We start from the raw sequence: 24,616 nt of genomic DNA, 5'->3' as shown, positions 1-24,616 counted from the left end.
AGAGATAAACACAGTCCGGAAACAAACACCGCCAGGACATGTCCGGAGATAAACACAGTCCGGAAACAAACACCGCCAGGACATGTCCGGAGATAAACACAGTCCGGAAACAAACACCGCCTGGACATGTCCGGAGATAAACACAGTCCGGAAACAAACACCGCCAGGACATGTCCGGAGATAAACACAGTCTGGAAACAAACACCGCCAGGACATGTCCGTAGATAAACACAGTCCGGAAACAAACACTGCCTGGACATGTCCGGAGATAAACACAGTCTGGAAACAAACACCGCCAGGACATGTCCGGAGATAAACACAGTCTGGAAACAAACACCGCCTGGACATGTCCAGAGATAAACACAGTCTGGAAACAAACACTGCCTGGACATGTCCAGAGATAAACACAGTCTGGAAACAAACACCGCCAGGACATGTCCGGAGATAAACACAGTCTGGAAACAAACACTGCCTGGACATGTCCGGAGATAAACACAGTCTGGAAACAAACACCGCCAGGACATGTCCGGAGATAAACACAGTCTGGAAACAAACACTGCCTGGACACAAAACGGCTCAGAAATCGGGTGTTATCAAATATATTTCACTTTGAAACTCACAAACAGAAACATTTAACATTTCTAACGCAAATCCGATAACCAAATGCTTTAGAAACAGTCGCGAGGGCAAAAGAAAAGCCAAAAGAACCTCCATAATATACAGGATGAAACTTTGCCACCACGGCACCCATAACAGGCATGGCATGTCCACACACCTGCGGAGAGTCCGTGCAGATCCAAATCTCCCCATGTGTACCACGTCCGTGTGTGCTGTATGCATAACTTTACCTTGTAGGAACTGCTGACTTTACATCCCGATTGGGACACAAACTGTACCGCTATCAACTGTAGGGTGATTGGCAAGTGGCTTAAGCACTAAGCAAGCACTCCAAAGGAACGCCTGGCTTGGAAAACAATTGCCGTTGATAAACCCATGCACCTGGAAACGACCAAGCAATGTCCGAAATGGAAAAGGAGGGAAGGAGGTCGAGAGAGGATGGAGGGAAAGGAAGCGGAAGGGAGGGGAAGGGAAGAGGTGGGAGTGGAGCAAGAGTGAGAGAGGATGGAGGGAGAGGAGAGAGAGGAGGGTGAGGGGAGGGAGCGGAGCGAGAGAGGACGGAGGGGAGGGAGAGGAAGGAGAGTGGAGGAGAAAGGCAGAGGGGGAGGGAAGTGGGGTGGGGGAGCTTGGAAGGGGGGTGAAGAGCGAGGAAGGGGGGTGAAGAGCGAGGAAGGGGGTGGGGGGAGCGATGCCTCACCAAATGTCGCTATAAACTCTGGGGGGTGAGAGTGAGGAGAATGAGAGAGATGAGGGGGTGGGGAGAGAGTGAGGATGGAGCAAGGAGCAGTGGGAGAGCAAGGAGGGGAAGCTAGGAAGGGGTGAGCAAGGATGGAGGGAGGAAGGGCAAGAGCAATAAAGGGAGGGAGAATGAGGAAAGAGTGGGGGGAGGAGAGCAATGCCTCACCACATGTCATTAAACACTCCGGGAAAAGGGGGTGCAAGGAGGGGGTAGGAGCGAGAGAGAGGAGAGAGAGAGGTGGGAGGGGGAGCAACATGAGGTGGGGTGGGAGAATGAGGAGGAGCGAGGAGGAGGAGGGAGGAATGAGGGAAAGCGAGGAAGGGGGAAGAGCAGTCAAAGATAATGTTATGTTACGCTTTATCAAAACAAAAACACACACACACACACACACACGCATTTCCAGGTATTTACGTCATAAATGCATTCTTGAAAAACATCGTTTAAATGGAACTCCAAAATCCCATTGATAATTAAGATGTATTAAAGGAGAAATTCATTCTTGACAGAAAAATAAAATTGAGTGGAAATTTTTCAAAGCCGCTTCACTCACCCTAATCCTCCCATTATGTTAATCGTTCGTTCCTTCTTTCTTTGAATTTGATCTTTAATTTAATTCATTTGGCCTTCCTAACTCCGGAGATTCCCCACAGAGAACCCATTCGCGGCCACCTTCACGGTGATCCCCCTGGTTAATTATTTTCATTGGAATGAATTTAGTTATTTCCGTTTCACTCAATGAAACCAGCTCAATGAAGCTGGTTAATTTTGGCACATTCCTCAATCTTTTGTTCACTCAATATAGTTCTTCAAACAGTAGAAAAAGTTCAGTTTAATGCTTGGAAATTTCACATTTTCGTGTGTGTGTGTGTATATATATATATATATATATATATATATATATATATATGTATATATATATATATATATATATATATATATATATATATATATATATATATATATATATATATATATATATATATATATATATATATATATATAATATGGATAAGGAGGGTTCTTAGCCTTGCTTGCTTAAAGGAAATAGGTATATAGATTACCAATTGCCCTCGATAAAACCATACACCTGGAAACTCCAAAGCAATTGGACAAATGAACACTTCTATTTCGCATCGGAACTGCTGCTGAGTTCAAATCTGGAGCTTAAATTTTGTAATTCCCCTTAGTTTAAGAGATTCTTGAGGTTATCACGTGGGCGCAAATGAAATAAAAGCAAGTGCTGGCATCTCTGGGCGTTTATAAGCACTGCAATGTACCCAGCGATTCATGGTGATGATGAACAGGCATTCGAAAATACGAGCGAGGAAAGTGAAAAAAAACTTTATCGTTAAGAAATTGTTGTGGCCTGTTCCAAGTCATGGAATGGTTGAGCAGGCCAAAAAAAAAAAAAAGGCTTCAGACCCCAGTGAGGTAACCCAGGAAACGCCTGAAGACCCCACAGAGAGCGAGGTGGCCGAGGATCGCCTGATAGTAACCCCACAAAAAGAAGTCTGCTGCTGACAAATCGCGGATCGTTTATGTCTCCATAACAAGAAGTACCCTGTTTGGGAACAGTTCACACACATTGCCATTGTCGCTCTTGTGATATAACAGGTGACTGAATCTTCTTCAAACCACAATTCCCTTTGTTTCATTTCCGGCAACAATGGTCTGAGGAAGTTTTGGATTCTGTTACAAGATCTTTCACCATGCACTGTTGAAGTTTCACCTTCATCATCCGTGAAAAAGTATGGCCCAATCATTGTGTTTTCCATAATCCCACACCACACAGTAACACATTAAGGGTGCAGTGCATGCTGGTGCAAAATCCGTGGATTTTCTGAAGCTCACACCCAACAGCCATGTTTGGTAATGAACCCATTGAAATGAAAATGAGCTTCGTCACTCATTATCAAGTGAGAAATTAGACCTTCATCTTCAATAACACTTTCCAGCAGTTTTGTCGAAAACGACATGAGAGTTTCAAAATCAATTGGAAAGATTTCTTGCCCAAGCTGTATGTACTCTGCATGGATAACAGAGCACTACAATGTTTTTTTCACAAAATATGTCTCAGAGGGTTCAGAAATTCCAAGTTCCATTGAACGTCTCTTGGTTGATTTATATGGGAATCTCAAAACACTATCATACGCACGCTCAATGTTTCCTTCTGTTCTTCCAGACCGTGGTCTTACCTGCACGTGCTTTATCAGATGCTGTTCCATGTTCCTGAAATCTTAAAACATACCAACGGATGAACTTAAAACTTTCCCAAGTTTCCCCCCCCAGAAAACTTAAAACTTAAAACTCAGAAGGAGCAGCATTAACATGAAGTTCTCAACGGTATGCTCTTTGAGCTGCAATGATGGAGCACTTGTTCTTGAAGAAAAGTTCAACAATAAGACAATGCTGTTGGATTATCCACCTGTTCATCATGAAGATTCTAATGCAGAATGTTGAATCAGAAAAAAAAAATCATTTTCATTAATGTTTTAGAAAATATGACAATATGAAATACCTACACTTCTTTTTGCCAACCCTAAATAAATAATAAAAAATATATATGTGTATATATGTGTGTGTGTGTGTGTGTGTGTGTGTGTGTGTGTGTGTGTGTGTGTGTGTGTGTGTGTGTGTGTGTGTGTGTGTGTGTGTGTGTGTGTTCCGTATATAAGAAGATGATTAAGTTCTCTGACCTGGATAAACAACGACATTGCAGCCCCAAAAGGGAGCAAAGGTACCAAGATCAAATGCTGTCACAAAGTAGATGAAAAGCGAAGCTACTCGCCAGTTTGCCCTTTTTGGGGTTCGTCAGGGTAACACATTGCTGTTCCATCCACCTCGAGACTTTGAAGCAGGATGGCTTTATACTTGTTCACGATGCACCCATTATTGTGATTGATGAGGACATCAGATTGAGTCCGATATGCAGCTACTGCTGCACAATCTGGGACCACCAAGTACCATCTGCCACATGGGCATGTTGTCTCCTGTCCAACCAATCACAACCAGGAGACATCACCATTATTCTGAGAACTTAATTAATTTGATTAAGAACGAACTTAATTACTTAATTAAGAATGTCAGAAAACTTAATCATAGTCATAGAACTCCCCACTGCTAAACTGCTAAACTGCTAAAATGCAGGTTCCTGTTCGGATTCATGTTTCGATTTGTGTTTTACAGTGTTCAAAATATGGAACTCATTTGAAATTAACTAGGTCCTCGATCATAGACTGACGTCTGTAAAAAGAAAGACAGAGTGAACCAAGTGTTTAATTCTGCTTTGCACTTCACACGCACACTCTGAATTTGGCAAATTGAACAAATCTTGTCATGTGTACCACATCCGTGTGTGCTGTGGATAGTCATAGATAACACTGGTCAACAATTTTTTACTTTCTGAATGTTGTCTAAATTTCTACAAGTGAATTAGGGTATTCTGGCACTGCTGAATCAGGAAATGGCATCCGTTTCTCTCCATCAGGTCAGGTTTTTGTGCGAAGTTGATTTGAAAAAATCAGATCTTGTGACAAAATCAATTACATTTTTGTGGCATTATCAGCTGATTTTTGTCAACACATATCATCCTAAACATGTTTTTAAGAAAAAAAAATGTTTTGCCAACAACATTTATTGATTACATGATAGAAACATCGATTACTGTCATCTGAATGGTGGGCATTGATAAAGGTAAGTACAAGTAAATTGCATGTTGCGTCACCACTGTTCAAACTTCAGGGCTTGAACTTCCGTTTCTTCGAACTCCTGGAATGTTCAGCGGCAGGGAGGTCTCTCTTCAGATTCCAACAGTAGTCAGCCATCATGACTGCGTCCCAGCGACCCTGATACCTGGTCTCCATCTCCTTCATGTCCTGATGGAATCTCTCCCCCTGCTCGTCACTCATTGAACCCAAGTTCTCAGGAAACCGGTTCATATGTGAAAATAGGTAGTGCATCTTGATGCTCATGTTGCAGCCCAGGTTTCTGAAAGCAGTCAGCATGTTGTTGACAAGTTCTGCATAGTTTCTGGCCTTATTGTTGCCAAGAAAGTTCTTCACTACCAAAACAAATGTCTTCCACGCTTCCAGTTCCACTTCGTTCATTGAGTTTTTGAACTCTGGATCTCTGATGAGCTGACGGATCTGAGGACCATCAAAGATGCCAGCTTTCAACTTCTCCATGGTCAATCCTGGAAAAGCCTGGCACAAGTAAGTGAAGCAGTCACCATCTTTGTCCAGAGCCTTGGTGAACTGCTTGATTAAGCCGAGCTTGATGTGCAACGGTGGGAAGAGTATTCTGTCTCTGTGTAGGTATTGTACATTCTTCAGAGTTCGTTATTTCAAGAAATACAACTTTTTTGTATCACATTATTACAAAATCTGCCCCATTAACTTTAGTTTTGATTCACGAACTTTATGCTTTGCCTCACCAATTTTTGGAAGATTTTGAGGTTTTATGACTTCAAACTGATCCCTTTTCGACATAATCACCCAGAACTATCGTACCTGAATACTTCTTGTCATTAAAATAATTATTTCCAATCAAAACAATTATTTGACATGACATTTTACCCCCACCAACTTCTTCTAAAATGCTCCACACATGCGTACATGTGAACAAAAATGTAAAAAACGACATGTGGCCATATCTCAAAAACTTGACCTGATTGAACAAAACTAATGTGAGTTTTGGATTCAGCGCATCAGATTCGTCCTAAATCAGCTTAAAAAATGCAGACAACAAATTTGTTGTTGACCAGTGTAATCATCATGCTGTAGATAATCATAGTCATAGAACTCCCCACTGCTAAACTGCTAAACTGCTAAAATGCAGGTTCCTGTTCGGATTCATGTTTCGATTTGTGTTTTACAGTGTTCAAAATATGGAATTCATTTGAAATTAACTAGGTCCTCGATCATAGACTGACGTCTGTAAAAAGAAAGACAGAGTGAACAAAGTGTTTAATTCTGCTTTGCACTTAACACGCACGCTCTGAATTTGACAAATTGAACAAATCTTGTCCCAAGCAAGCATGTGCACAAAGTGAGGTACGTAATTGTTTGTGCCTGTCTGGCAGTCAGACAAAATGGGAAATCATTCCAAACAGGAAACTTACTGTATTTAGGGATGTCATAAAGGACACAAACAACAGGCACGAATAACTAATTTAACGTGTTAAATAAGTGACGGTGCATCAATGGTGGCAGTAAACTTCCCAAATATTTTTTTCCTACAACCATAAAAACTTTGACTTTATTTCAATTGAATTATATACTTGTACACTGGAGAACACAAATCGCCTTGTTGGCATTTCCAAAAATCTTCAGTTTCGCAGAACATGGACAAAATATTACGCCATTTTACGCCATGTCGACCAATAAATTTTGCCGCTCGAGCTCTCAGCATTGGGGAATATCGAGATTCAGACAAAATTGCGGCTTGTTAGAAATATAGATTGTGCTTGGAAACACAAATAAAGAGTTTAAAAGACTTCCCATGTTCTTTTTCTCAAGACTATGTGGGTAAGGTGTTCGATGAACTCGTTATTTTTGGCATCCACCAGAGGAGAAAATATAGCATTTGGGTCTGTTAGTTTGTCTGTCTGTCTGTTTGTTTGTCCGCACAAAATGTCATGGTTTCTCTGCTTGTCGGATTGACACAAAATTTTCACCATAGGAGCAACTTCTCACGTGCAATATTTTAATGATAATTATGACGTCATAGGTCATGTGGTGTGGCAGCCATGTTGGGAAAAAAGAAAAACTTTCGACATCTGTATCTCAGAAACAGCACCATGTAAAAAATTGAAACTTGGCACATGTGAAATACTCTCCATGGGAAACAAGTGATTAAAAAAAAATGTCAGAAGTGCCTTCGTTATGATGTTATAATTGCATATGTAGAACACTACATCCGATCAGTATGAAAATTTTTGAGGGTCATCAAGGGTTAAATTAGTCTGTTAGTTAAATTAGCAGAAAAAAATGATGACGTCATCGGTCACGTGGTTCGGCAGCCATATTTTTAAAATTTATTTTAAAAACCTTAAAAAATATAATTTTCTGAAATGGCTGAACATATCGAGGCGAACCTTTACAGGAACGACTGCCTATCCATGAGGAACAAACATTCATACATTTGACATCATATGTCACATGGTTTGGCAGCCATATTGGATTTACCCTAAAACCTTTAAAAACCCTCTTCTCCGAACAGCTGGACAGATCGAGGGGAAACTTCATCCACATGTTCCCCAAACTTTGGAGACACCGGGGTGTTCACGAATAATTGATAGGTCACATGATCTGGCAGCCACATTGGAATGAGCGAAAATCTTTTAAAAATTCTTTGTCTTGAACCACTTCATCAATCGAAGTGAAACTTCACAATTATGATTTAGTAGCGATGAGGTATATATGTTTTAAATTTCAATCTGATCTAACACATGGTCTGACAGCCAGATTTAATTAATTCTTTGATCTGGGTTCTGTTTAATGTTTTTTTTATTTTATTTTAATAAGGCTCACTTTGCTGCACCTGGATAGGTTTGAGGGTAAAGGAGTAGCATCTGAAACCCGAATCCTCTCCAGGTTTCTCCTCATGACTCCATGTTTGCTTTTTGCTTGTTTTGGTTCCTTCTGATGACTCAAATGCAGTACTTGTACCTATTTGGTCTTCCATTTTATTTGAATTGAATAATAATAAACGTCATGGGTCAGGGTCAAGTGTCCGATCAAAGCAGGGTTTCATCATAGCAGGACATCTTGGTACGTAGTCATCACTACCAGCAGTTATAAAGTGGCAGCATTGGCATACGAAGGGGGGAGGGGGGGGTGCGGGGATGGCGGTTCGCCTTGCGTGACAGCTGGGGGGGGGGGCATTGGGAGAGTTAAAATACCAGTACGATGATATAATGATGGTTTTAGTTGCAAGTGATATTATACTATTATTATTTACCTCATAGTAAAGAGAATAACTCAGAACTAAAACCCTCGTTATATCATTGTACACGGAACCGAACATAAATACGGAGCATGAACACAGCATTACATTATAGGGCGGGAGGTGGTGGAAGTGGTGGTTAATGGGAGGAGGTGGAGCTGATGATGTGCTTGCCATGGGTTCGTCGATGAATGAAACAGATGTTGATGGCTTCAAGTAGCTGCTGAGAGTAGAGTATTGACAGATTTTTAAATTCTCCTCAAGAGTTCTCATATATAAAGCATGATAGCATGATCCCAAAAATGCTTTTTTTGTCATCAGCTTTCTCCACCAATTAGAATCAAGCTTTCATCAGTTACCAGGGGCATTGTGCATTGTCGGGAAGGTCGTGATTCGTTCTTTGGGTTGACGTCAGTTTAAACTCATTTGCATATTCGTCTCCGCCACGATGGTAGCTCGACGTGCTTTATGGGTTAACCCTTTCATTCTGAAAAGTTAATTGCATTACTGCACTGAATTCGCAGGCATTCCGAAAAGTTAATCTCCTCCATGAAATAGTTAATGGGCAGGAAAAACATCGCCATGGAAATGACGTGAGCGGATTTTCTGTTTCCTTTTTGAAAATTATTGCTGGTGATGTTTTCTCTGTGGTTGAGATGTGTTTTTGTGATATCAATGTCAAGCAGTATTACCTGTTTGCTGAATTTTTAACATCCTGCATTTTTGTTATTTCCAATTTGCTTACGACAAGTACAGTATTGTAATCCACTTGAAATTTTACTTGCAAGCATAATACTTATATGCTTTCTGTGTATTTAAATTTTAAAATGATTCATCTCGTGTGGGGGGAGGGGGGGTGTCATGTAGTACTCTCGGTACGCCCCAAATACTCCCGGTACACCCCTGAGTGGCAGTTCTAGTTATATCTATTATTACTTCTGCCACTGAAGGTGAAGGAGATAATGTTTTCACCCCTTTCTGTCTGTCTGTCTGTCTGTTGGGTCGCCGAAATAGGTGACGTTTATTGTCAGTAATTCTGTCTGTTTGTTCGTTTGTCATCAGCATAATTGGTAGTAAATGTGGGCGGATTTTGACCAAACTCGGGTGGTAGGTACATCTTATGACCTCGTGCTTTGGAAATTGTGATGCTTGTTAGGGACGCTTTGGTTCCCTCGCAACAACTGAAAAACTTTCAAAATCGGTACCGTTCATGCGAAATCAATTCCGAAAGCCATTATCCCACGTAGGGTTATGAAATTTGGCACGAATAATCTACAGATGATGCCCTATCAACGATATTCCGGTTTTTGTGATATATGGAATACGTTACCTGCAGCGCCCCCTACAATTAGGGTATGCGCGAAAATTGGCGAAAATTGAAGGCCCCCTAGCGACCAGGTGAGTGCATCGATACGAATGAAACTTTGCAGGTTCATGGTACTCAATGAGTACTACAATTTTGCCTCAGAACATATTGACCGATTTCGCTGAGGTCAGGGGTCAAAGGTCAATTAGTGCAAAAAATCGATAATATGCGAGAGCTGGAGGTGCCTTCGCGCCAAATGCAACTCCTCCTTGGGTTATGGTCGGATGGTCATGAAAATTCATACTAATAGTCTGGAATACATTGTGCACAAACAACGAGCCGGATTTTTGATTTTGATCTTTGTTCACCCACAGCACCCCCTCGAACTTTGGGGATTTCCGATATCAAACAGCATTTTCGGTAGTTTTCATTCAAATTGATACCGAGTAGTTATCAGTAGATGGAACTCGATGAGATTTGGTCTGCATAATCTTAATGTGATTCTCTATCCGCTATATGACATCTATTATTTTCTATATTTTATAGTTTCCAAATGGTAACTATCTCAACTTGGGTGTCCGAGGGCAATTGAGCATTCCCGCTGAAAATTCAAAGTACACTAGCTCCAAGACGGTTGAACCGAATCGAATGAATCTTTACATGCTTATAGACCGTAATGAGTACTACAACTTTGCTCATTTGCATAATGACCTATCTCGAGTAGGTCAGGTGTCAAAGGTCAATAAGTGCATTTTTCGGGCGAAATTACCATTCAAGGCACCCTTGCTCCTACACGGATTAACCGATACGAATGAAAGTTCATAGGTACATAGTACTCAGTGAGTACTACAACTTTGCTTCAGGACATATTGACCTATCTCCGCTAGGTCAGGGGTCAAAGGTCAACGAGTGCATTTTTCTGGCAAAATGACCATTCAAATCCCCCTTGCTCCTACACGGGTTAACCGATACGAATGAAAGTTCATAGGTACAGAGTACTCAATGGGTACTACAACTTTGCTTCAGGACATATTGACCTATCTCCGCTAAGTCAGGGGTCAAAGGTCAATGAGTGCATTGTTCGGGCAAAATGACCATTCAAAGCCCCCTTGCTCATACACGGGTTAACCGATTTGATTGCAATTTCGTAAGTACTTAGTACTAGATGAACTCAGATCAGGGGTCAAAGGTCATCGGATGCTCGGCGACCCATGGCCGCCTACTGGCTTGTCTGTCTGTTTTTCTGTTTGTGTATAGGATATCTCAAAAAGTTGTGGACGGATTTAGACCAAACTTGGTAGACAGGTTGGGTGTGTCGCAAGGCCGAATTGATTCGGTTTTGGTGAAGATCGGAATCCAGATATGGATACGAGAATTATTTAATTTTAAAAGTGATTCTTCCCCATTGAGAGATAGGGCTAAAACGATATAGTACTGTGTAGCATAATATTTCAACGTATTGGGCCCGAGATGTTCTCACGGATCAGGCATGACGTGGCGGAGGTATGCACTGTGTGAGTAACACACCAGTACACAAGCACCCCACAAAATACACCGCACAAAACAAGTCCTGAAGATGGTCTGCAATCTTTGATCGCTCTTTTTAGTACAATGTATGAATTCGTATCACTCATCGAGTACAATGGCCGTTCTCGCACGGAACCTACGTGTTCGTGTCGATCCGTGGTTCGCAGGATAACGTGGACTGACAACCAAGACCTTAGAGTCATGTGTTCCCACGGCTCGTGCCAAAGAGCGCCAACACGTGCGTCCGAGTGAAGCCCAGCTGTGGCACAGCACCTGCTTTGGTGCTTCCAAGAGTGCATGGAGTTCCAAGGCTCGTGAGAGGCTCGCGGTTCTCTTGTCTTGTTGTTCGCTATTTTGAGTGGCGGAATATTTTCCATTCATATTACGATTAAAATGATATTTTAAACCTTTTGTATGAATGATAATAAATGTATACATGGGTGGTGTATTTTCGAATTCGGTTGACCGTAATGATTTATCTCGTTGGTGTGGTGATTTTAGCAATCGTTTCGACAATGGGTTAAACACTTGGCATCGCTGTTGTGGCCGTTTGGCTGCAACTGTAATATTAAATTATTATCCAACAACGCAGGCTCCAGTTTTCGCCCCGCTCCTCCTCCGATTGTTCCTCTTCCTCCATTTTTATTTTTTATTTTTTTTATTTAAACCCTCACTGTATCGACTCCTCCCTCCCCTCGGCGTCTGCAGCTTCCGCAGAACCGAGGCGAATCGCACGGAAGTTTGTGACGTTCGAGCCTCGATTCGCACTCGCTTTTCACGTGAAGGTAGGTCAAGATCGTTACATTTACCTCACACATCACTCATTACGCATCACTTTGCGACTGATCGACTCCCTATTACCAATACACCTCTCGAAATGCCGAGACGTGCACATCGGTCGGACCGCGCCTGTTGGTAGTTCCGCACCGTACCAAACATATTATTATATATTATACTCGGTATAAATGCACCAGCGTCTGTCTCACAATGTAGTTGTACGTGTACCTGGCTCGCGACGTGCATGATTCGGAGTGTTCCAGTACCACCACGAAGCTATCGAACGAGTAGTGCGTGTCGTGGACCACAGAGCTCGCTCGACACGTCTTCGAGAAGTTGTTTGCAAGGGAAGGGCTCTTGTCAATATGCCATGAAAGTTTAAACGCCGCCCCGATGACCTGGTAGGAACGGTAGTTGGTGATATTGTCCTATCCAGGTGTATCCGGTGCCCGTTTTCTCGGTTCGAGTCCGAAGGTGTGCTGTTCGTGCGTTCTGCTTCTCAGTAAGGGCTTCCGCAGGTCCTTCGGTCTTGCGGGACACCATTATTCCCCGCACGACGTGGAGGTTCGCGGACGGCGATCGGGTTTGAAATGCGTCACGTGACGAGTTTATTTATCAGGAGTTTTTTTTTTTTTTTCACTGACGTCACAGCGCTTGTTGGTGCCTGGTGCGAGTACCGTGACCTTCGACGATCAGATGTGATTGTTGGATTTCAACTTGAGCGGTTGTTTGATCACCGAGCTCATCGACGGTTGCAGTTCCTTTATTATTATTTTTTTTTTCGAGAAGGGTTTGTGTCATGGTTAAGTTTCCAGCTTGCCAAGCATTCCTGCTTTTGTGATCGGCCTGGACACGTTTCGTGGCACTTCCATCGGGGTTGTGTCAGAGCGTCTCCTGTGAGACGGGATTTGGCACAGGAGTGTTTGTGTGTTTTTCCACGATTGCATTTTCAGCTGCCAACAGAAGTGTGTGTGTGTGTGTGTGTGTGTGTGTGTGTGTGTGTGTGTGTGTGTGTGTGTGTGTGTGTGTGTGTGTGTGTGTGTGTGTGTGTGTGTGTGTGTGTGTGTGTGTGTGTGTGTGTCTGTGATTGGTATCTACAGAGTAGGGTTTCACAATGTGGAATGGAATCCTCCCAGGGCAGGCTCAAATTATCCACCTTCATTTGAGTAAGGGGTCACGATTCATGGACCAAGCTGTGAAGTTTTCTGTTCTCGAAGTTTTGTGCCGAGGGCTTTCTTCAGGATGGTCGCTGAGCCGCGGACAGCTTCCAACTGTACTTCGCTTGTTATAATATTCCCAGGGATGGTTTTTTGCTCACCTGTAAAGTAGTTCTGGGGAGCTTATGGGATGGCACGTCGTCCGTCCGTCCATCCATCTGTCAATCCACAAATACTTGCAACTTCTCAGAAACTGCACAATACGATTTCAATGAAATTTGATCTCTCTCTCTCTCTATTGAGTGCAGCCTGTGGCTGCTGGTTGCATCATTGGTGAGGACGCAGCTATGCCCCCTTTCCAGTACACTGGTACTCATTTTGCCGACCTCAGAAGGATGACGGGCTGAGTCAACCTCCTCATGTATATTAATTCATCGGCCAACGGGGCTTGAACTCTTGACCCTAGGATACTAAGCCAACACCAGGCTTGAAATTTGACCAAAACCTCTATAACCTGTGATGGCTTAAAAAAGAAACAACAACTTGGTCTGAAGGGGTCTAAAGAGGGTGTTTATGGGATTGGTGGGTTGCCTCCCGCAAAGAGGTCTTTGCTTTCTTCTCAAACGATTCACACAATTCCGATGAAACTTCATGACTATCTTCGGCACCAATGACGTACCAAAGTTTGTTCATTAAATTAGAAAAATCTGGCTCTAATGGGTTTAAGGGGGTTGCCCCCCCCCCCACAAAAATATGCATTTGCTTTCTTCTCAGAAACTACACACGCAACTCCGATGAAACTAGACCACAACCTTTATCACCCATGATGTACCAACGTTTGTTAATTTCATTTTAAAAAAAATCCATAGGTATTTACTTTCTTCTCCATTATATATTTTGTGGGTCATCTATACCTACCAGTGGTTGCCTGGTTATCTTATCCAGCGACTACCAGGTGAGTGCCCAGGTGTATTGTCCCTTTGTTTAATATCTCTGTGAGGTTCTTTGTCATCATTCCTGTAGGTCCAGCTCTCACTGGTACAAGTTTGGCATTCTTCAGCTTCGAGGATCTTCTCACTTCATTCTTAAGGTCTTGGTGTTAGATCACTTTCTTGATTTCTGCATCGTTTCGTCCAAAATCACTGCTATTAACACCTCATTCAGCAATGCCTTCTTCTTTTTTTTTTTTTGTACCTAAGTATGATATGTGGTTGCAACGCTTTGCTCACGCTCGATGGGATCATTAGGTCGTACGTGAGCGGAACTTCCATGTTTTCAGTGATTACTTTTGGTTTATGTTCCCACAACTTTTCTGGAACTGGGATATCAAAGTTTTTGCATATGTGCCAGCAGATTACTTTACAAGCTCTGTTGTGTCGTTGTGTGCGCAGCTGTTCTGACGTGTGTGTGTGTGTGTGTGTGTGTGTGTGTGTGTGTGTGTGTGTGTGTGTGTGTGTGTGTGTGTGTGTGTGTGTGTGTGTGTGTGTGTGTGTGTGTGTTTGGTCATTAAGCATAACTTATCATTCTCTTTACTCACCCCAACTCCACCCCTCACCTTTCCTTCTTTTTTTTCCATTCTGTCTCTCTGTCTCACCCTCTCCTCACATCCCTCCCTCCCACTGTATAGCAATGTTTGGTGAGACATAGCTATCCCTGCCCCCCCTTTCTTCGCTCCTTCCCCCCCCTTCCTAGCTTCCCTTCCCTTCTGCCTCCTCTCTCTTTCCTCTCTTCCTCTCTCTCTCCCTCCCCTTCCTCCTCAATCAACTCTCCTCCTTAATACCCCCCCCCATTAGTGAAGCGATGGTGTGTGTGTGTGTGTGTGTGTGTGTGTGTGTGTGTGTGTGTGTGTGTGTGTGTGTGTGTGTGTGTGTGTGTGTGTGTGTGTGTGTGTGTGTGCGCGCGCGCGCATATATATATATATATATATATATATTTTTTTCCATATATATATATATATATATATGTGTGTGTGCAGTATCTAGCATATGATTTCTGAAGTTTTTCTTGGAGTGTTCTTTTGAAAAGTACTTTTGAAAAGTGTCAGGATTTTGTGCAATCCAAACGAAATTTATTTAATTTGACTATCCACTTGGTTCAAATTGGCATGTTGCCTTTTTGTTGTTGTTGTTGTTGTTGTTGTTGTTGTTGATCAAAGCAGATAAAGGTTGTTTTTGTTATCCGCAGTTATTTTAATTGCCCATGATGTTTTGCAGTGATCATTTTAATTCTTCATATGCTTTGCTTGTCTGTGGTGAGCAGGAATGTTGGCATGCTCCTTCATCCATTCCCCTCTCTGTTATCCATCCATCGTCGCCACATGTGCTCATTGGCGAACACACGCATTGCCTGCTCTCCTACATCTGCCGTGTGTTCTGATTCATTCCTCTGCCTTCCTTTTCTCCTTCCTTTGTTATGCACTCCATTACCCAATAACTCTTGGTCTTCTCTCCTATTTTGAAGTGATGACTCACAGTTAGCCTTTCCAGTTGCAATCTCTTGTACTCAAAAAACATTATCTCTTTGTTGAGCATTACAAAGTGTCATATACTGGGGTTTTCTTTCTTTGTATATATGATCGAGGTTCGTGGAAGATCTAGAGCAGAATGGAAGGGAACAAAATGGAAAGGGGAAGCACCAACAGCAGAGTAGGATTGTGAGTGAGATCGACGGGAGAGATGACACACGGAGGGGGGGGGGGTGAACGAGCTGAACACAAGCTGAATGAAACATAGCAACAAGAGGAAGAGGAAATTGTGATGAAACAGAAAAGGAACAAACCAACTGACAACGAACAAACAATAAGTGGGAGTGGGGGGGGGGGGGGAGGAGGGTGGAATCATCATAACTTGGATAAAAGTGAATGCTTGGGAATGGGTTTATTTTGGGTAGAAGAGATCACGAGTTTGGACGTCTTGAAGCCCTGGAGGGCAGAATGGGACTGAATAGATTCCAGGGAAGTTTGTTCCACAGGTGAGAGAAATGAGGAACAAATGAGTGGAGGTGAGCAGTGAGCCTGAATTTTGGGGATTTAACAAGAAGAGGGTTACTGATACACTGACTGTGTGTGCCCTTCAGAAATCTGGGATGGACAGAGCCAAAAGAGGGCAGAGAGTGCAAGACCAAAAAGGGGGTGGTAGAATGCAGAGGCCAACAACCTGCCTTTGATGTGAAAGTAATAGGCCTCGACACTCAGCTTCACCACGGAATATCCCAATGTTTTTTGAGGGCCTCGCTTTCCACAGCTTCAAGAAGGGTAAAGTGAGAGGCAGGGATGCCAGCTCAAAGTGGAGAGCAGTACTCCATCAAGCTGCCAATGAAGCCCTTGTAGGTTCTCAAAATTTGTCCAATGGAAGACCTTGTACGACGGACGATACCAAGTCGACGGTTGCCTTTGGAGGCCATCTTGGAAATATGGTCTGCCCAAGAAAGATCATGGCTGATGGTGAGGCCCAAAAGCTTGAGTGACTTAACCTTCAAGTGGTTTGTTTAGGAAGTAGATGGGAGTGTTTTCCAGACAGTCCTTCCTGAGAGACAGGGTGAGTATGTGGGATTTGTCAGGGTCGAAAGCCGTATTCCAAGTATTGGACCAGCTCCCAATTTTATCAAGGTCTGCAGAGAGAAAAGGAGCTGCTGTTAGCTTGTCTGAAGTACATGTAGGAAATGATATGGCAGAGGGTGGAATCGTCAGCAATGAGTTGGGCATGATTTTCCAGGGAATTAGAAAGATCATAGATGATGATTTCTTTTGTGTCTTCATCCTTGAGTTGTTTCCTTCTGTCCATGTTTTTATTTGTTTGAGAAAATGACTCTTTGTTATGATTTGCGGTTGTGTAGTTTATGGCGTTTGAACATTCACCTTTGAGCTGTCCAGTGGGTGCCAATCTCACGCAAGCAATAAGCTGTCACCCTTGGTGTTTTGCTTGCGGGGCAACACAACCAAGAGTGCGCCGCCCCTCAGAAAGACATTAATCCAGAGGACCTGGCTGCCACCACTGGTCATTGGTGGATGTTAACGACCCCCCTGTGCCTTTCACGAAGAGTAGGCAAGTTATCGCCAGCACCCTGAACAAATCTCAAATTTCTGCCACCTTCAGTCGAGGGTAGTGCCCTGGTCAGCAAGTTCATGAATGATTTTGGCGAAGAACTTTGCCCGGTCGAAAGGTGGCAATAAATTGAGGCTGTTAAAGAAGTACCAGTTGCAGTTTGGCTTTTGAAATGTTTAAAGTTTATGTTTACAATGGAATGGAATGTGAGATCGCCTTTCAGGTGAGCCTCCGTGCGTTACACGGCTGTCAGTTTTGAAAAGATAATTGAATAAGAAAAATCGATTTGATTTCCCGTTTATCGATATAACTTTTCACACTTCCCTTTTTGCTGTTGTCCCTGCTTCCGGCACTGTAAAAAAAAGGCTTCCTGTTTCTTCCAAATTGTATTGGTGCTACATTTGTCTTTTCAGCACGTAAGATGACTGAAAAGATTTTCTTTGGAAAGGCTGACTTGACAGCATTTGACGACGGAAAATAAATCTGCTTTGATTATCTCGAGCCCAACCTCGAGATGACGAGTCGTAGTTTTCTCGATTCGTTAAATAATGAGTGGTTCGTAATTTTGTCGATCGACAGTGTTGTTCGAACTTTGATGAAATGTTTCATTTTTCCTTAATTTTCCTTTTACTTGAAAGATCACCCTGATTATATTGGGTCGTGGAAATAGGTGACCCTTATTGTCAGTAATTCTGTCTGTTTGTTTGGATGTTTGTTCGTTTGTCATCAGCATAGTTGGTAGTAAACGTGGGCCGATTTTGACCAAACTTGGGTGGGAGGTACATTTTATGACCTAGTGCTTTGGAAATTGTGATGGTTGCTAGGGATGCTTTGGTTCCCAAGCAACAGCCGAAAAACCTTCAAAATCGGAACCGTTCACGTAAATCAATTCCGAAAGCCATTATCCCACGTAGGGTTATGAAATTTGGCACAAATGATCTACAGGTGATGCTCTATCAAATATATTCTGGTTTTTGTGATATATGGAATACTTTACCCGCAGTGCCCCCTACAATTAGGGTATGTGCGAAAATTGAAGGCCCCCGAGCGACCAGGTGAGTCCATCGATACGAATGAAACATTGCAGGTTCATGGTACTCAATGAGTACTACAACTTTGCCTCAGGACATATTGACCGATTTCGCTTAGGTCAGGGGTCAAAGGTCAATTAGTGCAAAAATCAATAATATGCGAGAGCTGGAGGTGCCTTCGCGCCAAATGCTACTCCTCCTTGGGTTATGGTCGGATGAAAATTCACACTAATCGTCTGGAATATATTGTGCACAAACGATCCAGCCAGATTTTCGATTTAGATCTTTGTTCACCCACAGCACCCCCTCGAACTTTGGGGATTTCTGATTTCAAACCGCATTTTTGGTACTTTTCATTCAAATGGATACCGAGTAATCAGTAGATGGAACTGGATGAGATTTGACATGCATAATCTTAAGGTGATTCCCTATCCGCTATATGACATCCATTTTGCTCTATATCTTATAGTTTCCATGTTCGGCGACCCATCGCTGCCTACCGGCTTGTTTATTTATTTTCTGACCTGTGTTCCTTCACAAACTTGTTATTCCTTGGATTTGTAGACATTTCATCTTCAGTTCTTTGCCTTCAGTCAGTTTTCATGCCTCTGGTGCTGAAGGCATCATGTTTTTGGTTTGCCCGTCCATGCGTGATGATCTTTTTTTTACTGCGATAACTGAACGGCTGAAGGGATTAAAAAGATTGTTATTATAATTTTTTAACCAAACTTGGTGCGAAGGTGTATTATGATGCAAAGATGAACTGATTCGACTTTGGTGGTCAAAAGTCATGTGACTCTAAGTTGAAAGTAACCGATTTTTGGAACTGCAAAAACTTGTGAACCACTGAAAGGATTTTGACGTAACTTGCTGAAAGTATGTACTATGACACAAAGATGAACTGATTCAATTTTAGAGTAAACAGGTCAAAGGTCATATGTGCCCATTGAAAATCATTTTACAGACCATAACTCAAGTTCCAAGCACTTGATGTCTCTCTCCTACTTACCTTGCCTTTTCTCTCGCGTGCTCTCTCAAGGGACCATTAATTTTTCATGTCACCTTTAATTGAGATCAAACGTAACAGTGGGTCAACAGCTAACGTGGGTGGAAGCATATCCATCGACGTATTCGTGTCAAATTCTACTATCTAGTTTTCATTTGTCTTGGCTACTCATGCGCAACCTTTCCTGGTCTTACTGTTGTAACATATGTGAAGTTCGAGCTCATCTCCTCCATATCGGCTTATTGTGTTGGTAGAATGGTGCAAACCACTCTTTGACAGAGTGGTGTAAACTGCAGAACTGGGTTGGACTTTCAACTTCGAACAGAAACAGTCCATTCCGCCCCCCCTCCCCCAAGATATAGCCGAAGCCTAATTTTGGTTTAATTTTAAATTTTCCTATTTTTAAGAAAAATAAATGGTTGTGCACATTAATTCCCATTTGTTGGTTGACATAGCAGCTGAGAAAAACTATCAATTTTTTATTGAGTAAATGGTATGTGCAGGAGCAATGATGCCAGGTTGTCTGATTATCATCCTCCGCAAAAGGTAACCCACTCAGGAAGGCATCTATTTTAAAAGACCCATTAGAGTTGAGAGCAAGGTCGGTGGGAGGGGTTGTTCATCATAGGATCAAATGGGGAAGATGAAAGCACAGGGATCATAGGAGAGATAATTGAGGGCAAGGGAGGGTGGGAGCAGTCGGGATTAACTGGGGGTGATCGTAAGAGACAGGTTGGAGTGAGATAGGGATAAAAATTCTTCCATTTGAGTTTGTAATGAATCGATGCCCTTTCACTTGACTTGAGGTCACAAGTGCAGTAAAGGCTCGTTTTATTCTGCCTGATCGCTGGATTGAGCTTATAATCTCTCTGCAAACAATCTTTAAGAGTGACAAAGATCGCTGGAGGTTGCCAACATGAACAATTACGATAAGTTGATTTTGCTTTATGTATTGTGCAGACGTTATCTTGCGCTGAGGCAGGAAATGGTTGTGATGTGATTTTTGTTTTTCCTTTTCTTTCATTTTTGGTGGTTGCACTGGTATGGAGTCAAGTCGGCGACCCAGCAGGAAGGGGCTGTTGCAGCGATTAGGCCCAATTGCTTCCGCTCAGATGAATGTCTGTTACCCTTGGGTCAGAAAATTCCTCCAAAATCCAGATTATTCTTTCTTTTGCATGGGTCTTTAATTTAATCTGACTGGTACAAATGGGTAATTTATTTTTATTTTTTATTTTATTTTGCCTCAAGTTCAACATGTTAAAAATTTTTTTTAATGAGTTAACAAAGTCTGACATTATGTTAGCTCAACTATGGTAAACTTCCACCTGTATTTGGTGACACGTCATACATTTTTGTAGTACTTCACAGGTTAATTAATATGCTTGTAAAGGCTGTAATAGGCCTATCTTGCATGTGCTGCAAGCTACATCCCATCACTCCCAGATAGTCCTGATTATCCAGCCAAACTCAGGTACCAGCTAGTGTTGGGGGGTGGCAGGATGGCCTAGCCGAGAGGGATGCACACTCACCTCTGAGTCATCGAGCTTGGGTTCGAATCCCGACCCAGTTATAAACTGCCATCCTGGTGTTTTGCATGCTGGGCAAGGCAGCAGTGTGTGTGCCATCCCCCGGATGGACGTTCAACTAATGTCTGCCAGCATTAGTTTGTGGCAGTTAAGGATCCCACGGTGTCCTTCGCAAAGAGTAGACCTGAGCTATCACCGGCACCACAAACCAATTCCAAATTCCTGTCCTAACCTACAGGAGGCACTGTATCAGCGGCACAGCCGAGATTCCAGCAATGATGCAGCCACAGGCTGCATACGAAATGAACGAATGAGCTCATGTTGGCCAACTCTTTTCTAAAGATACAAGATGGTTTTAGTGTGCGTGTACAATATTGAAATACAGATTAGGTAACTACCTACAAGTTTCTGTCTCAAGAACAGTGTGCTTCAGGTTGCAATACACCCTGGTACCACTTGCACCAGAATGGTGGTTTTTAATGAAATCTCACTCCATCTGAGAATGAAACCAGACTAGACCACTCGACGATGAACATGCCACCAACTGAGTTGCCTCCTTTCCTTTGGAGATCTTTTTATAACTTTATTGTATTTGATCAAGTTCGATTTCTGGTCAGCTTTCATCAGCGGTGTTTGTGGAACATGCTCGTGTGCCGAAACCTTTTGCTTTGTCCCTCAAAAGAATATATAGGATATTCCTTTTATTTTTTTATTTTTATTTTTTTACATGTACATACAAAGTCAATTGTATGTTCATTTCCAATGAAGCATTGCTTGGTATTTAAACTTTTGTACCCCATGAACATTTCTCTCCAAAAACATTTTTACATTTAAAGTTTGAAATTTATTTCCTTGGTATATGCTTATCTGTTCAGGATTTGATTACAAATTTGGTCTACTGGCTGTGGCTCAGTGGGGACTTGGGTAGATGTAACAACCAAGGGAATGAACAAACAGGAAAAGAGAATGAGAGGAAATGCATTGAGAGTTTGGCATCGGTTAGGTTAATTTTGCCATATTACGAGCTCAATTTCCACTTGCTATTTATTTTTATTTTTAAAAAAAGATTGTATAAATTGTTCCTGTTTATAAGTGAGTAATTGCAGACAGACTGTTAGGTTAAGATTTTACCACCTGCCCCACCCACTCTCCCTTCCTTGTGCTCCACAATTCCACTCCACATATAATGCCCCCAGTACAATGGATCTTCCATTCAACAACTCGTCCATGGGAAATGTATGTTCATCACATTGAGATGAGACTCTACTTTCTGTTTGGATAAAAAGCTTTAATAGCAGTAGAAGATGTTACAGCAGTGTGGTATTAAATTGTGCAGACAAATTTACAATTCACGCTTGGTACAGGGGAGGGAGAGGAGCAGCAAGTTTCTACCATACCCACGTACGTTATAGATGCCCCCCCACCCCCACCTCGTGCAAGCATATGGTCGTTCAGCACTAAGTTTTGCATCTATCGAATTTGTTTCCAAATTTTAAAATTTTATTTTCTTGGACGAAAACCACGAGGGATGAACATATGTGGATGAACTCAACAGTCGACAGTATCTTTCATTTGTCACAGGAAAATCTCTTCTGGAGTCTGCTGTAATTATTTTTTTGTTTGTTTACATAGTTGAGGCTCCTGGAAGAGCTCGTACGAGTACACTGAACGAATTGACACCCCAAGAAGGTAAATGGGAAGTGAATGAATTGTGAGAATGTAATCGGGGAAGCAGGAGTAGAAGAACGAAAGAACCAGCAAGAAGAAAAGTAGAAGGGGAATATATAATATGGAAGTGATTTGTTACACTGCTTAAGACTTTCTGTTCAAACGAGTTGAGCCAAATATGGTTAACTTTGTGGCACAAGGACTGAGCATTGCGGTAGTTGAGCCACTGTGTGGTGAGAATTGGGTCTGGAAATGTTTACCCAGTTTGCAATGCATGTCCGTGTTCCATCACTCGTCCCGGGGTGTTTACTTTGTTCAGCTGATTAATGATGTCTTCATTGAGCACACATGTTTTAAGGAGGTTTTATCAACGTATGAACTTTCAGTAGATATATTAACCATATTTTAACAATTTTATCATTAGCTCACCACTATCTCCTCCATCGTGCATCATTTAGCAACAGACCGTGCACTTTTTCAGATCTCATTATTATCCCCTTTTTTGGAAAAACAAACAATGGGATATTGTAATCGGCCGTGTGTGTATTTCCGTCCGTCCGCCCGTCACGCATCTCCTCAACGATTGTGCAGAAATTCACCAAACTCGGTAGTTATGATCACTACATGGCACAAAGGTGCAAGAGCTGTGTCACTATTGGCCCCGTCCCCTGCGGTGGGGTCAAATACTGAAAAATGAAATTACGGGCACATTTTTAAACATTTAAAATAGAAACTTTGCAAATGTGAACACGTGAAACACGTGTTTGGGGAACACGTGAAATTTGGAACGATTTTTACATTTTACACCTGGGTTCATGCACCTGGGGGTGGGGACTTCAGGTCAAGAAGGTTTTTCATTGACTTGAATCTGAGGAATCGGTGGGTTAAGCAATACTCTCCCATTCCTAGTACTGTACTCTTAACATGTTGCGGCCATTGCTTTCACTGGCACTTTCTGCCTCAGCCATATCCCTGCATGTCTGGCGTTGGCTTAATGGTAAGGGTGTTGGGCTTTGGATCCGAGGATCCTGAGTTCAAATCCCACTCAGCTGTTAAGTTAATACCAGGTGGGGTTAACTCGACCCATTATCCTTCCGAGGTCGGCAAAATGAGTGCCAGCTTGCTGGTATACTGTGTCGGAGTGGCGACCCATCCAGGATTGTGCCCAATAGCAAAAGAGACTGCTTCAGCAGCACCAACTCTCTGCACAAAGTATGGTCCCAATCTCCTCTCTCTCTCCATATCCTTGCCACGAGATACCATTATTTTGATTTCCAAAATTAAACAAATAGCATTGGAAACTTGATATTTCCCAGGCACATCAGTAAATAATGAGACCACGCACACCTTTTACTTTAAAAGTTTCAAGCGGAGTGACATCCTTTTGGGATGAACCTCACACGCTTTCGAGGGCTTTTCATGGTTGATGTGAAATTAATAACAGTTCGATGTTAAAATGATACTGCTTAACCTGAGCAAGATGTACATGAAGTGATATCGAGTCTGGTCAACGTTTATGCATCAGCCAGAAATCTTACAGTAATGTAGTGTTTCAGGACAGCAACGGTTGCATTTGTATGTAATTTATTGATCATGGGAAAGCCGCAAAATGCATATATTATGGCAGTGACTTGTTGCACAGTGAAGTCGCACAAACAACAAGTAAAATTTGATGCCCGTGTCTCAGGGCATGACTTTAGTGCACTTATCCTCAAATGATGAATGAGACCACTACCACTTGAGTGGAGATTTGTTTGGAAGTTATAAATTATCCCAAATGCAGTTCAGACTTGCCAACTTGATGACAAAAAGTCATTGGTCAACACAAAGAACATCTGCTTGACATTAATGTTATGAACGATGAAGACGTCAAAGCACATGTCCTAAAATGGCTATGCACCCCTCCCAAAGATTTACACATATCTATACTAATAAATGTCAGTGTGTGTCAGTGTGTCTCCGACATAACTCCAAAACCATGAAACCTAGCAGCGTGAAACTTTGCATGCATACTCAGAAAAGTCCAAGGAAGTACATGAGTGAAAACTGGTTGTTTGGGTTAATTAAAACACCCCTTTTAAATATAACTAACGACCTTATTTAATTATTTTCCATATCGGGCTGAAGCCACTTGCCAAGTGCGTGCGTGTTTTCGTGTGTTCACAAAGAATAACATTTTCTCTCTGCTGAGTCCCCTCCTCCCACCCAGCTCTCTCTCTCTCTCTCGCTCTCTCTCTCTCGCTCTCTCTCTCTCTCGCTCTCTCTCTCTCTCT

The 24,616-nt window shown here is 42.4% G+C and overlaps 2 protein-coding genes across 5 annotated transcripts in view; one reads left to right on the top strand and one right to left on the bottom strand.

Moving 5' to 3' along the window:
• Positions 1-4,602: 4,602 nt before the first annotated feature.
• Positions 4,603-12,311, bottom strand: LOC147023514 (uncharacterized). Its single transcript, XM_085888994.1, has 2 exons — positions 12,141-12,311; positions 4,603-5,662 (listed from the first exon to the last, which is right to left on the bottom strand). The coding sequence occupies exon 2, from the start codon at positions 5,539-5,541 to the stop codon at positions 5,095-5,097; it is 447 nt and encodes a 148-aa protein (XP_085745120.1). The 5' UTR covers positions 5,542-5,662; positions 12,141-12,311; the 3' UTR covers positions 4,603-5,094.
• The window catches only part of LOC147023512 (engulfment and cell motility protein 1-like), a 115,243-nt gene continuing 102,411 nt past the window's right edge, over positions 11,785-24,616 (top strand). The window contains exon 1 of one of the 4 annotated variants that reach the window (XM_085888990.1): positions 11,785-11,920. The gene's annotated coding sequence lies outside the window, so the exon portion shown is untranslated. Of the gene's footprint in view, positions 11,921-12,173; positions 12,477-15,247; positions 15,435-24,616 lie in introns of those variants that run through there. The other 3 variants (XM_085888992.1, XM_085888991.1, XM_085888993.1) reach the window with 3 other exon arrangements.

This window comes from Eptatretus burgeri, chromosome 7 (genome assembly GCF_056783735.1).
Source record: "Eptatretus burgeri isolate ZD-2024b chromosome 7, Ebu_testis_v1, whole genome shotgun sequence".
NCBI classification, from domain to species: domain Eukaryota; kingdom Metazoa; phylum Chordata; class Myxini; order Myxiniformes; family Myxinidae; genus Eptatretus; species Eptatretus burgeri.
This window is presented reverse-complemented; position numbering and strand designations above follow the sequence as displayed.

What these genes read in the sequence shown, in the direction of transcription:
- LOC147023514 (XM_085888994.1), bottom strand. Translation starts at nt 5,541, where the DNA reads ATGGAGAAGTTGAAAGCTGGCATCTTTGATGGTCCTCAGATCCGTCAG.